Source organism: Lactuca sativa, chromosome 1 (assembly GCF_002870075.4).
Source record: "Lactuca sativa cultivar Salinas chromosome 1, Lsat_Salinas_v11, whole genome shotgun sequence".
In the NCBI taxonomy this organism is placed as follows: Eukaryota; Viridiplantae; Streptophyta; class Magnoliopsida; order Asterales; family Asteraceae; genus Lactuca; species Lactuca sativa.
Genome location: NC_056623.2, coordinates 184,706,723 through 184,720,595, shown reverse-complemented (window position 1 = coordinate 184,720,595; position 13,873 = coordinate 184,706,723). Strand labels below are relative to the sequence as shown.

The window sequence follows — 13,873 nt, the reverse complement described above, 5'->3', positions numbered from 1 at the left end:
ATGACTTATAGGTCTGAACCCTAACTTTTTGTGGAGGCTAGCTGCGACTTTTGAAGACTAGAAGGGTTCTTGGAGCTGCTATTTTCGAGATTGCAACATAAGAGACAATTTAGAAGAGAATCAAAGGCAAATAATCATTCTTCTTTTCTTAATCTTTGTTTTGAACCATGTTTGAATCATTAGATTTTGATTTTAGGTTATTACTTGCTTTAGATATGAGCTAAAAGCTTTTTACTTCTGTTTGGATGAGATAATCTTATGAATATGGTTTGATTGAGTGGTTGAATTGATATTAATTTGGTTATTCATCTTGTTAAGCTTATTAAAGATCCTTATGTATTGATGATAAATGTTTTTAGTTAACAAATAAGTGATTGAGTTGCATGAATATCTTCTTGATTACTTGATTCATATAGTTTTATGAATATAAGATTGTATGCCTAGGAATAGTGAATATGAAACTAGGGTTAACTATAAAATATGTAAATCAATGTGTGAGCATGTGTGATGAACATCTATACATGAGTTGATTGAATTGAACAAATTTCATTAACTATTATTATAAGTCTTGCTTGATACGAACTAAACACTAGGAAACTTGTTATTTTAATCAACTGGCCATTGTTTGAATCAACTTGTCTACTAAAGGATTGCTAATAATGAACATGAACCCAATCACATTAGGAATCGGTAACCATTGACATATTAATCCATTGCACTTGCCACGAAATCAACCATAGGAATAAGTGAATTGAATCTGAACAGAAGTCTCTTTTATCATTGAATCTAGTTGTCCTTTCTTGTTCTTCTTAGTTGTTAATTGTCTTTGTTTGAAAGTTAATTGATTGATTAAGTTTCTAGTCTTGCAAAACTAGAGAAAACCCTCTTTTGTTAATTGTTTTTAATTAGGTAATACTAGTACTTAATTTGATTGTTACCGTTCCCTGTGTTCGATACCCTACTTGCTTAAACTATACTATTAATCGATAGGTTCACTGCCTTTTGTGTGTTTAATTTGTGTTTGAAGTAATAGGATTAAAACTAGTGCGTTTTACACACATCAAGTTTTTGGCGCCGTTGCCGGGGATCAAACCCGGGTCGCCCGCGTGACCGGCGGGAATACTTACCGCTATAGTTTTTGGTCTCTTGACTTTATCAGTTCTTCGTATTCTGATTCTTCAAGAAGTCTTTCTAATTCTTTCAAATCTCTCTCAGCATTAAAATCATCTTTTGATGTCGAAATGTGTTCGCTTGCTTCGTCTTCTTTCCATTCTTCTAATAATTCTTCCAAGACATCTACTGAAAAGGAATTATTGGCCGTGGTCTATGCTTTTGATAAATTCCGTCCTTATCTTATATTGTCCAAAACCACTGTTTTTACTGACCATTCTGCAATTAAATTTTTATTTGCTAAGCAGGACGCAAAACCAAGGTTGATCCGGTGGGTGTTACTACTTCAAGAATTCGACATTCAGATCAAGGACAAGAAAGGAATGGAAAATGTAGCAGCTGACCATCTCTCAAGATTAGAAAATCCAGAAAGGGATGCATCTGACCACAAGGGTATTGGGGATAGTTTTCCAGAAGAGTATTTGATGGTGATAGTGGGAGAAGAACCATGGTATGCAGATATTGCGAACTTTTTGGTTGGGGACTTTCTTCCAAAAGGGCTAACTCATCAGCAGAAAAAGAAACTCATGTCAGAAATTAAATATTATTTCTGGGATGAGCCATATCTTTTTAGGAGCTGTGCAGATGGGATCATCAGAAGATGTGTGTTTCGAAAGGAGATCCGTGACATTCTAGAGCATTGCCACAATGGGCCTGTAAGAGGACATCATGGAGTTCAATACACTGCCAAAAAGGTGTTTGATGTAGGATTCTATTGGCCCACAATCTTTAAGGATGCTGCCACCTATGTGAGAGAATGTGACGCGTGCCAGCGATCGGGAAATATTTCTGCAAAGAATGAAATGCCTCAAAGAAGCATCCAAGTGTGTGAAGTCTTCGATGTGTGGGGTATAGATTTCATGGGGCCATTTCCATCATCAAAAGGGCACAAATACATACTTGTGGCGGTGGACTATGTATCAAAGTTGGCTGAAGCACGAGCGCTACCAACAAATGACGCAAGGGTGGTGGTGAAATTTTTAAAGAATTTATTCTCTAGATTTGGAGTACCAAAGGCGTTGATAAGCGATAGAGGGACCCATTTTGCCAACGAACAACTAACAAAGGTTTTGCAAAAATATGGTGTACGCCATAGATTTTCAACACCTTATCATCCGCAAACAAATGGCCAAACTGAAATAACAAATAGAGCCCTCAAAAGAATTTTGGAAAGGTCGGTAGGCAACCACAGGAAAGATTGGGCAGATAAGTTAGATGACGCATTGTGGGCATTTAGAACTGCATTCAAGACACCTATTGGAACAACACCTTATAGTTTGGTTTACGGAAAAAGTTGTCATCTACCAGTGGAATTGGAGCACAAAGCCTATTGGGCTTTGAAAACGTGCAATTTTCCCCCCAATGAATTGCGTACCAATCGACTCTTGCAAATGAATGCCTTGGAGGAATTAAGGAACGAGTCTTACACTAACTCGTTGATTTATAAGGATAAGATAAAGAAATGGCATGATGCGAGATTGAAAGGAAATAAGGAGTTTGAAGAAGGGCAAAAAGTACTTTTATATAACTTAAGACTCAAACTTTTTCCAGGAAAATTACGCACTCGTTGGACCGGACCCTTCACAATTATACATGTTTTTCCATATGGGGTAGTTGAGCTGTGGAATAAAGATGGAATAAGTTTCAAGGTAAATGGGCATAGGATCAAAAGATATGAGGAGGGCAAGCCAAATGAAGTGGAAATTGAAGAAGGGCTGGATTTAGAGGCAACCGCTGCAACGTAGGGCGGAAAGGAGTCCAGCTAAAGACTCCTCAAAAACGAAGCGCTTACGGGAGGCAACCCGGCAATTGAGTTTGTTTTTTTTTCTCGTAGTATTTTATTTATTTATTTATTTATTTATTTATTTTAATGTTTTTCGTTGTATTTTTAATCATTATCTTCAGATTAGGCTTAAATGATTGCTGGGAGGGTCATCAAAGCTGAGTGTGGGGTGTTTCGTGATTTTAATTAGAAATAGTTTTTTTTTCATACAGAAAGAAAAACTCATCGAGTTTTCTCCAAAAACTCGACGAGTCTAATTTAAAAAATAACGCGATTTTCAGTTTTTCCGGTAAAAATAAATAAATAAATAAATAAATAAATAATAATAATAATAATAATAATATTTCTTTATTGCTGGGTATAAGTTTTAACCCTAAAACCATTCCCTCATTTTTCTCTCACGTCGGCAACAAGAACCTCCCAAGCAAATTCTTCACTTTTGGTGTTTTGTTCTAAATCCCTTCTCAAGGTAAGATGTCTTCTCCTTTTACTTATTAAAGCTCCAATTTTGGTTTATGTAAGCACAAGATGGTTAAAGTTCTTCAATTTTTGAGTTTTCATAAGAACATTAGGGTTTCAAATTAGGCTAAATTAGGATGGTTTTGCTAGTTCTTTCCATGGATTAATGCTTAAATATATACCCCAAGCAAACCCCTGAAGTAATTTTTGAGTTTAGAAGAGTTGAAGATCGAAATTATTTTCGGACCTGCTGCGAAACTCGACGAGTTCTGCAGGAACTCGACGAGTTCATAAGGCTGGGATGCTGATTTATTTTAACATTGTTTATGTTTGTTTGCTTTTCTGTGATTTATGGTTTTGCAGAATCATGTCCATAAATAGGGGCCAAAGTTATAAAGGAAGTCAAAGGGGTTGTCCATGGCTTGATTTTCCACAAATTGGTTCAAAATCCACATTGTTAGCATGGAAAAGGAAACTGAAGAAACTGAAAAAGAAAGAGTTCTACTTGCCAAATGAAATAGATTGGTCTCATCTCACCAAGGTATTCATCCAAGATGGAGTAAGGATTACATGTGATGCTTGGAGGAGACTTTTCCGATTGCAAGAACCGGTATACCAGGAATTATGTTGGGAGTTTTATTCTACTATCAAGTTCCGTGGGAGTGAAGACTATTTTGATACAAATGTTCTTACTTTCATGCTTGGGGGTGAGTTCTGGGAATGCAGTGTGGTAAAACTAGCATGGCGAATGGATTTGTATGAGCAAAATGTGGCAATGACAGAAGCCTTTGGAATTTTTATGGAAGCATGTCACAAAGATTTACCAAATATTGAGGATGCATCAAGGTGGTGGAGCACAATTGGCAATGAAGTTTATATTCCATCTGCGGCACAAGAAGCGAGCATCCGATCACCGGTCCATCTTTACTTCGGTCCTTATCTGCTCCATTGAGCTTCCGAATTTGCCCCGCTACAAATTCGTCCTTAAAATATCATCCAAAAACATTATAAGTATCATTTATTTTTAAATATATTAAAACATGGGTTAAAGTATTAAGATACTACACAAAAGATATATATAAAAATAGCAAAATCATGTAACATACCACAGTCATGAAGAGGTCGACGAAGGGGTTGGTGTGTTTTTGACTTTTTTTTTTTTTTTTTTAATTTGTAAGAAATAACAAAAAGAAATGATAAACGAAATTAAAGAGGATATTTTAATATTTTAGCACTGACCAAAACTATGACAGGCAGGGACATAATGCTTACAAATCAAAAATTTAGATTAAAAACGTCATTTTTTTATAAAGCGTACGGACCATTTATGTAATTTCCGCTAATACATTATATATTATATATAATATATATAATAAAGCGTAGTTGGTGAAAATGAATTATAAACTATTAAATGAATGGAAATATAAAACTCGAAAAATACACATCAACCGTCCATTTGGAAGAAGGCAGGGACCACCGTCGTTGATGCTGACATGAGGCCCCCCACCAGACGGTTCTCCTTCAATTCCTTTTCGCTCCTACAATCTTGTTGGATTAAAATATTTAAATCACAATTATATTTTATTATCGATTCACTTTATAAAATGTATATTTATAACACAGAAGATCTTATTTTCCTAGAAAGGTATACAATGAATAATAAATAATAAAACTATAATAACACCAATTATTTTTATTTTAGAACTAGGCCGATGTCATTCTGTTCAAGTTTAAAAAATTAATTATGTGTGTCCATATTCAGTCTGTATTATTTATATAAGACAAATTATATAAAGGTCTAAGCAATTATATAAACAATGATGATTTAAATGAGTGTTGATAAAAGTAATTGAAATATATATCCATATTGATCTATAAAAAAATTACTAATTGCATTGAAATTGTATTTTAATATTCCAACTTTGTAAATTTCAATTAAAGGTTATTTAACATGAAACAACTACAACCAAAGAGGTTTTTTTATTTATGATATTTAATTAATACTTATGAGATTTGGGCATCTCCAACCCACCCCTAAACTCCATTTCTTCCTTCATTTCTTTCATCATTTTTCTTCAACCCTACCCAATTTTCATCTTTATTTTTGGAGATATGAATAGTATTCCCATGGGGGAATGGGGGAATACTATTCATATCTCTAAAAATGGAAGTGAAGTTTGGTTGTCAATTTTAGTCTCTCTCATTTTTATTTTATATATTTCTAGTTTATTTTATTTACTAATTATAATTTAAATGCAATATTTAATATTTACAATATAATGTTGTATACTAATTTATATTAATTAATCATAAATATAGAGTTTAATTAATAGAGGGGTGTATTTGACAATATATATAAGTTATAAAAATGAAATATTCTAGGAATATACTTTTTGGGGGTAAAAAATGGGATAAAAAATGGAGTAGGGTTGGAGAAGAAACACCATTTACTTCATTTTTTATGGAAGAAAAAATAGAAATGGGTTAGAGATGATCTTAAATAATATGATTAAAGATTAAAAAAGTAATTAGTAAATTAAGTGACTAATATAATCATCTAATTTTTAGAATAGTTATTATAATAAAAACCTTAAATCAATTATTAAAAAATAAGTTATGTACATAGATTGTTATATATTGTTTTGTGTTGAAAAAAGTTAATAACATTTATATATATTAAATCACAATAACACAAACATTGAAAAAAAAACAAAAATGTTTTTTTTATTCAAGAATGAAATTCAAATATAATAAATTTTAATAAAAACTAAGTTATGTACATATATTGTTTTGTGTTCAAAAAAGTTAATAACATTTATGTGTATTAAATTATAGTAACACACTAGGTGTGAGACCCGTGTATTACACGGGTTTATTAAAAATAAAATTTTAATACGAATATATAAATATGAAATATTTTATAATGTAATACTTTACATAACATAATGTAATCTTCTGAAAATTTGAAAAAGAAACTAAATCATTTGAATTATTTATGAGAATTTATTACCAAATTAATAGAATGATTTTGTTTCCTTATAGAACCATTACAATTTTACCAAATCATTTGAAAAAGAAACTAAATCATTTGAATTATTTATGAGAAATATTTTATAATGTAATACTTTATATATATGTATTTTTGAAATGTTGTTCTTTGAACAAATTATGTAAGATTAATGGTAAAATGTGTACGAAAAAATTATTTAGCAACTAAATTTATACAAAAGGGGATTAATGATTAAATATGCACAAAAACATATGTTTAGTGACCCAATGTATACATAAAAACCTACAGTAGCTAGTAATAATGGTGTTTTTTGTACAATTTGAAAAAAAAATAAAATAGTAGACCGAACACAAAATTGAATTTAGAGACTAAATGTATACAAAACCTAATGTTGATTAACCTTATAAGTCATTATCTCTAAAAAGATTAGTGACTGATGTCATGTTTCAGTGTCATAATAAAAAAAAAACTTGGCATACATTTCATCAAAAATGTGTGCCATCTTTTAAGTGTCGTCTTATAATTATATTCCTAAAGTTTTCTTCAACGAAATGTCCACTCAAAATGAAGTAGAACTAGGGTTTTTCTCTCTATACCCTTTCTTCTCCTTGATATTCTCGATCTCTTGTAGTGTTGCCATAAATTTTGTATTTTGTTAGCTATCTTTGGCTACCAAATCTTTGTATTATCCCATATATTTATTTCGTGCCTAAATGGGGTATAAACCGTCCAATTTGCATTAGGATGTTGCACTCGATAGTTCCTAATAAAGTGAATAAGTGTTACCCTAAAACGTAGTTTGATTTATTCCTTACATGTTGGTATGATTTTTCACTAAATTCAACTTTATTCTTTAGTCTTCAGTTTAGCGACTCGAAAACTTATCCTTACAACCTGGTTTGATTTCTCCCACATTCCCACAAACATGTATTTCAATATAAACCCATGCCACAATTTGTTTTCTCCCTTATTTCCCACGTCAGAGTTCGATTTTTGCCACATCCTTATGCTGGGTTCATATTTATCCCACATGTGAGTTCGCTTTCCTTTAAAATCTTGTGGTTGTGATGAGCTTAAGTTACTTAGTACATATTAAATGATAGTGCATTGAATATATATATATATATATATATATATATATATATATATTAAATAGAGAGATTGATTCTGAAATTCAACATCTACTCATAAGGAGCCTTGTGTCATATGATGTGTTAATAAAAGTATAGGTGAGATGCTTCGTATATGTATGATGAAGCTTGTAACAACAAAGATTTTCTAACATAAAATCTAATGGGGTTATCAGAGTAATTTCTAAAAAAAATTCAAGAATTCTATTAACTCATAAAAATAAAAACATTTTTGTATCCCAAGAAATAATCACAGGTTTCCAATAAATTCTCTTCATAAAAGAAAAACAAGGAAAATACAATTGAAACAACCTAGTCTAAGTCCTTGTGCTCTAGTTTTCTCTTCTGGTACCACGATTGCTGCCACCTGAACCTACAAACATAAATCTCTGCAGTATCAGACACAATGTTTTTGGTGAGTTATATTCTTTCTATTTCTATGTTTATCTACTATTTCCATCTTTTACACTCTAATGTTTCTTCTTCTTTTTTTATCTCATGCTCTACATCCTAAACTCTTATTCTCCTGGCATAGACTGCCAGTCTTTCTCATCTCATTAAATCTATGTCTTTTCTTCCATCTCTGCTCATGCCTTAGCATCATATTCTCTCATTCTCATACTCTCATCTCCTATTCAATTCTTATCCAATAGCATACACTTCTATTCTTCCTAATTATCTATTTCTTCTATCTTTCTCAGGCTCATCTCTTACTCTCCACATACTCTAACTCTGCTCCTATCTCTACTTCTTCTCTACTCTTCTATTAATCGTTATATCTCTCTCTCTCTCTATATACTTTAAACTTTATCTTATCTCACCTTTCCTCTACCCTTATCTATACTCTATATGTTCTTATATCTTTATCTTCTTGCTTCATCCCATACATCCTACCTCGATCCCTCATGGATCCTTTGACATTTTCCTTCTTCTTTTGATTCCATCGTGGATTCCTTATCCTTAATCCCTCACAGATTATTTCTAAATTCTCCGAAGAACTTCATTACCTTTTTCCACTCAAGGAACCTTTTTTTCTTTCTTTTCTAACCATACATAATGTTTTGATTCCCACATGAATCATCTATATACATCCCCAAAGGGATCATCTATCTAAATTCCCTGTAACACCCGAAGATTCGGGCTAGTCAAAAAATATAATAAACGTTATAAATGAATTTTTAATAGAAGATTATTTAGGATAAATAATTTTAACCAAAGTTATTGTATATGTGACAAGGGTTCCATACATATAAAGAACGCTAAGATTCGACTTCGTATGAAGAAGTTATGCTTCTTCGAAGTTTAGTGATTAAATCGTCACGACTCTATGTATCGTAAAAAGTGAAATTTTGATAAATTAATTTATAGCCTAAGTGATCTAAAAAAAATTCATAGTAATCGTAAAACCAAGAGTGTGCATAAAATAAATGTCTAAATTTGACTTCGTGAGAAGAGGTTATGATTTTTCAAAGTTTCAACGTAGCAGTATTCGACTCAGAAACCGAAATTAAAATAGGTCGATTGTTAGGAAAAAAATCTAAATGAGAGTTGAAGATCTTGTTAATAGCAATTCATCAATATAAAGATAGTCGAAAACGGATATCGTATATCAGAGTTAAGATTTTTATACAGGCTTTAACAGTCTAAGTATGTTAAAAATATAGCTTTAAAAATAAATTGAGAATTAAATGACGGAGTCTAAATGTAAGTTTTATATCGCATAGATAGCTACGCGTGGATTAAAAATACTTCGAAAATGGAGCTTGTATGAACAAGATATGGATTTTTGACGCGCAATCGAATGCACGAACAATAAGGTTGGCACACCCTGACACTTAAGCAGCTTGTCGACACGTGTCACCACTCAGATAAGTAAATTTTAGTGCCCTGACAATTTGCATGGTGCGCCTCAACAAAGTGCATGCGCGCTTATGCTTTTCAGCCCTATATAAACTGTGTTTTGCAGCATCATTTCTCACATTTTTCATCCAGATTGCCTCTGGAATTCTCTCGTATCTCTAGCCATTTACTCTCAAGTTCTTGACCACTTTCACGAGGTCCTACAGTATGAGAAAGATTGCAATTAGAACTTCCGATTTAGAGTTATGTCCGTATAATTTCCTGGTTTTCGCTAAAAGTTTTGTAAGTTAAGCTACACTTATTGTATTCAAGTGTAACTTTTAATTATAGTCATAGTCATTATTATGAACCTATAATTAAGATTTATCAGTGATTCTAAGTCATTATACCAATTGATCTACTTATGAGGATGATATCTAACATTGATTTAGTGAGGTGCTTAAAAAGGATTAAAAAAAACAATAATATTTTTTTATTCAATAATGAAATTCAAACGATGATAATCCATTTTCATAAAAGTATTGAAAACAGATTTGGTTATTTTGTCTCAAAATAATAATTGCTTTTTGTACTCTATTTAATTATAATATATTTTAGGAAAAAAAAAAGACAAGTTGAATCAAATCATAATAAACAATATTACACTAGAAATATACAATATTACATTAGAAATATAAAGATGCAAATCATAATAAACAATATTACACTAGAAATATACAATATTACATTAGAAATATATAGATGCAATTCATGACCCTATTTACACACATAAATAAATAAATATAAGAAACTAAATTCAAAAGAGTTTAAAATATACCTTTGAAATCCATGATTTTTGAAATATCCTAAATATGTGGAAACATTTTAAATCATAATTCTTAAAAAGATAAGAATGCTTTAGATGTATTTTAATAATCAACCAATTGAATTAATTTACACCAACCAGTAATCTAGTCAACGTATTGTGCTTTTTAATAGCAAAACAATTTGTCATCATCAATATTAAGAATAACCAGAAAAAATATTTCTTTTTTATCACACAAATTTATACTTTTTATCTTATTTTGTTGTTTAAAAAGCACTTCAAACGTATAAAATATTTTTTTTTCCTATTATGCTTTGTATTTATTTCATCAATATGAACATAACCTATTAAAAGTCAGTATTTGATCTCATTTCTTTTCTTTCAAGTACACTTAAAACACATTTGTATTCATAAAATGATTCAAAAACAACAAAATTTACTATATTTTTCTTTTATCGTTAAATATACAACCCTCACTTAGAATTAACAACACATTTTCACCACAAAACACATCAAAACTAACAACAATTTTATTTTGCTTATAATGTAAAACCTTGACATAATTCTTCACCATCTCTAAATAACAAAAACTTTGGGATTGGCTCATGTAGACACTAAAATTCAAATGGAATTTAAACAAAGTAGAAGTAAAAAAAGATGTGGAAAAAAGAAAACAAACATATTTTAAACTTCTTCATTCTCATGTAATATATAACGAAAATGAAAAAAGGAAGACAATCAAATGTTTGTTATATACACAAAAAAATTTAGTTAAAAATCATTATGTGACATAAAGTGAAGAGTTAGGGAGTTTCAAATAAATATGGTTCAAGATGGAAGACTTATCTTCAACAACATTCATTTGAATGGCCTCATATATAGGAGATAGATAAATATTATAGTTGTTAAACCGATTGAGACAATGAGTATAATATATGGGCAAACATTTATTAGACTTCGGCAATGTTCTAAAAAGCTCATAATGGCTTTGTCATGATATGTCATGGGTCCAAGACTTGTATTTGATGTCAGACTTTAACAAAATATTGTCTTAAGTCACACACATACACACACACACACACACACACATATATATATATATATATATATATATATATATATATATATATATATATATTACTTCCGCCATAAGTCACGTCTTACAAACGATGTAACTCGTCAAGGCTAGAAATTGCCGTCAATTCATATCTAACATTATTTAGAACCTTAGACTTAGGGTATAGTTGATTTTTTCGGTCATATTAGTATTTGTTTTAAACAATTTAAACAAGTTGAATTATAAATATGTTAAAAAAAAGTTTACAAATAAAATATGTAAAGTTATAAATTACTAGTTACCATTACAAGTCATTAACCATTTTTTAATTCAATCCAATACAAAAAATTTCTTAAGGGTTGTGTACATATTTTAAATAAATATCAGAACATGTTCTAAAGTATATATTTTAGTGTACCATACATATTTTAAATAAGGAAAGTGATTTGTTTAAATAAATATTATATAATACAAGATTAAAATGTTGTTTACAAACCAGTTCCTTTTAAATAAATATTATATATTTATATTTAAACATAATCAAGTTTTTTTCTTTTGTACCAAACATTTTTTAAAAAGTTTTTATATCCATATCCGAAGTGCTTATTTGTGGAATGTAAAATATCAATGATTTTCAATCAAATGTCACCTTTTAAGTCACTGTATCGTAAAAATAATATAAGAATTTATAATATATATATATATATATATATATATATATATATATATATATATATATATATATATATATATTTGTAAAACTATGTCTTAGAAAAATATAAGAATATGTATTATAAACATTTATATATATATATATATATATATATATATATATATATATATGTATGTATGTATTTTTGAAATGTTGTTCTTTGAACAAATTATGTAAGATTAATGGTAAAATGTGTACGAAAAAATTATTTAGCAACTAAATTTATACAAAAGGGGATTAATGATTAAATATGCACAAAAACATATGTTTAGTGACCCAATGTATACATAAAAACCTACAGTAGCTAGTAATAATGGTGTTTTTTGTACAATTTGAAAAAAAAAAAAAAAATAGTAGACCGAACACAAAATTGAATTTAGAGACTAAATGTATACAAAACCTAATGTTGATTAACCTTATAAGTCATTATCTCTAAAAAGATTAGTGACTGATGTCATGTTTCAGTGTCATAATAAAAAAAAAAACTTGGCATACATTTCATCAAAAATGTGTGCCCTCTTTTAAGTGTCGTCTTATAATTATATTCCTAAAGTTTTCTTCAACGAAATGTCCACTCAAAATGAAGTAGAACTAGGGTTTTTCTCTCTATACCCTTTCTTCTCCTTGATATTCTCGATCTCTTGTAGTGTTGCCATAAATTTTGTATTCTGTTAGCTATCTTTGACTACCAAATCTTTGTATTATCCCATATATTTATTTCGTGCCTAAATGGGGTATAAACCGTCCAATTTGCATTAGGATGTTGCACTCGATAGTTCCTAATAAAGTGAATAAGTGTTACCCTAAAACGTAGTTTGATTTATTCCTTACATGTTGGTATGATTTTTCACTAAATTCAACTTTATTCTTTAGTCTTCAGTTTAGCGACTCGAAAACTTATCCTTACAACCTGGTTTGATTTCTCCCACATTCCCACAAACATGTATTTCAATATAAACCCATGCCACAATTTGTTTTCTCCCTTATTTCCCACGTCAGAGTTCGATTTTTGCCACATCCTTATGCTGGGTTCATATTTATCCCACATGTGAGTTCGCTTTCCTTTAAAATCTTGTGGTTGTGATGAGCTTAAGTTACTTAGTACATATTAAATGATAGTGCATTAAATATATATATATATATATATATATATATATATATATTAAATAGAGAGATTGATTCTGAAATTCAACATCTACTCATAAGGAGCCTTGTGTCATATGATGTGTTAATAAAAGTATAGGTGAGATGCTTCGTATATGTATGATGAAGCTTGTAACAACAAAGATTTTCTAACATAAAATCTAATGGGGTTATCAGAGTAATTTCTAAAAAAAATTCAAGAATTCTATTAACTCATAAAAATAAAAACATTTTTGTATCCCAAGAAATAATCACAGGTTTCCAATAAATTCTCTTCATAAAAGAAAAACAAGGAAAATACAATTGAAACAACCTAGTCTAAGTCCTTGTGCTCTAGTTTTCTCTTCTGGTACCACGATTGCTGCCACCTGAACCTACAAACATAAATCTCTGCAGTATCAGACACAATGTTTTTGGTGAGTTATATTCTTTCTATTTCTATGTTTATCTACTATTTCCATCTTTTACACTCTAATGTTTCTTCTTCTTTTTTTATCTCATGCTCTACATCCTAAACTCTTATTCTCCTGGCATAGACTGCCAGTCTTTCTCATCTCATTAAATCTATGTCTTTTCTTCCATCTCTGCTCATGCCTTAGCATCATATTCTCTCATTCTCATACTCTCATCTCCTATTCAATTCTTATCCAATAGCATACACTTCTATTCTTCCTAATTATCTATTTCTTCTATCTTTCTCAGGCTCATCTCTTACTCTCCACATACTCTAACTCTGCTCCTATC

At 30.2% G+C, this 13,873-nt stretch overlaps 1 protein-coding gene across 1 annotated transcript; it reads left to right on the top strand.

The window, feature by feature from the left end:
- Window positions 1–3,350: 3,350 nt before the first annotated feature.
- Window positions 3,351–4,539, top strand: LOC111898812 (uncharacterized). The gene is made up of 2 exons (XM_023894684.3): window positions 3,351–3,422; window positions 3,776–4,539. Exon 2 carries the CDS (start codon window positions 3,780–3,782, stop codon window positions 4,362–4,364), a length of 585 nt encoding a protein of 194 aa, XP_023750452.1. The 5' UTR covers window positions 3,351–3,422; window positions 3,776–3,779; the 3' UTR covers window positions 4,365–4,539.
- Window positions 4,540–13,873: the final 9,334 nt, after the last annotated feature.

Excerpts from the sequence above, each read along its gene's own strand:
- LOC111898812 (XM_023894684.3), top strand. The coding sequence starts at position 3,780 with ATGTCCATAAATAGGGGCCAAAGTTATAAAGGAAGTCAAAGGGGTTGT.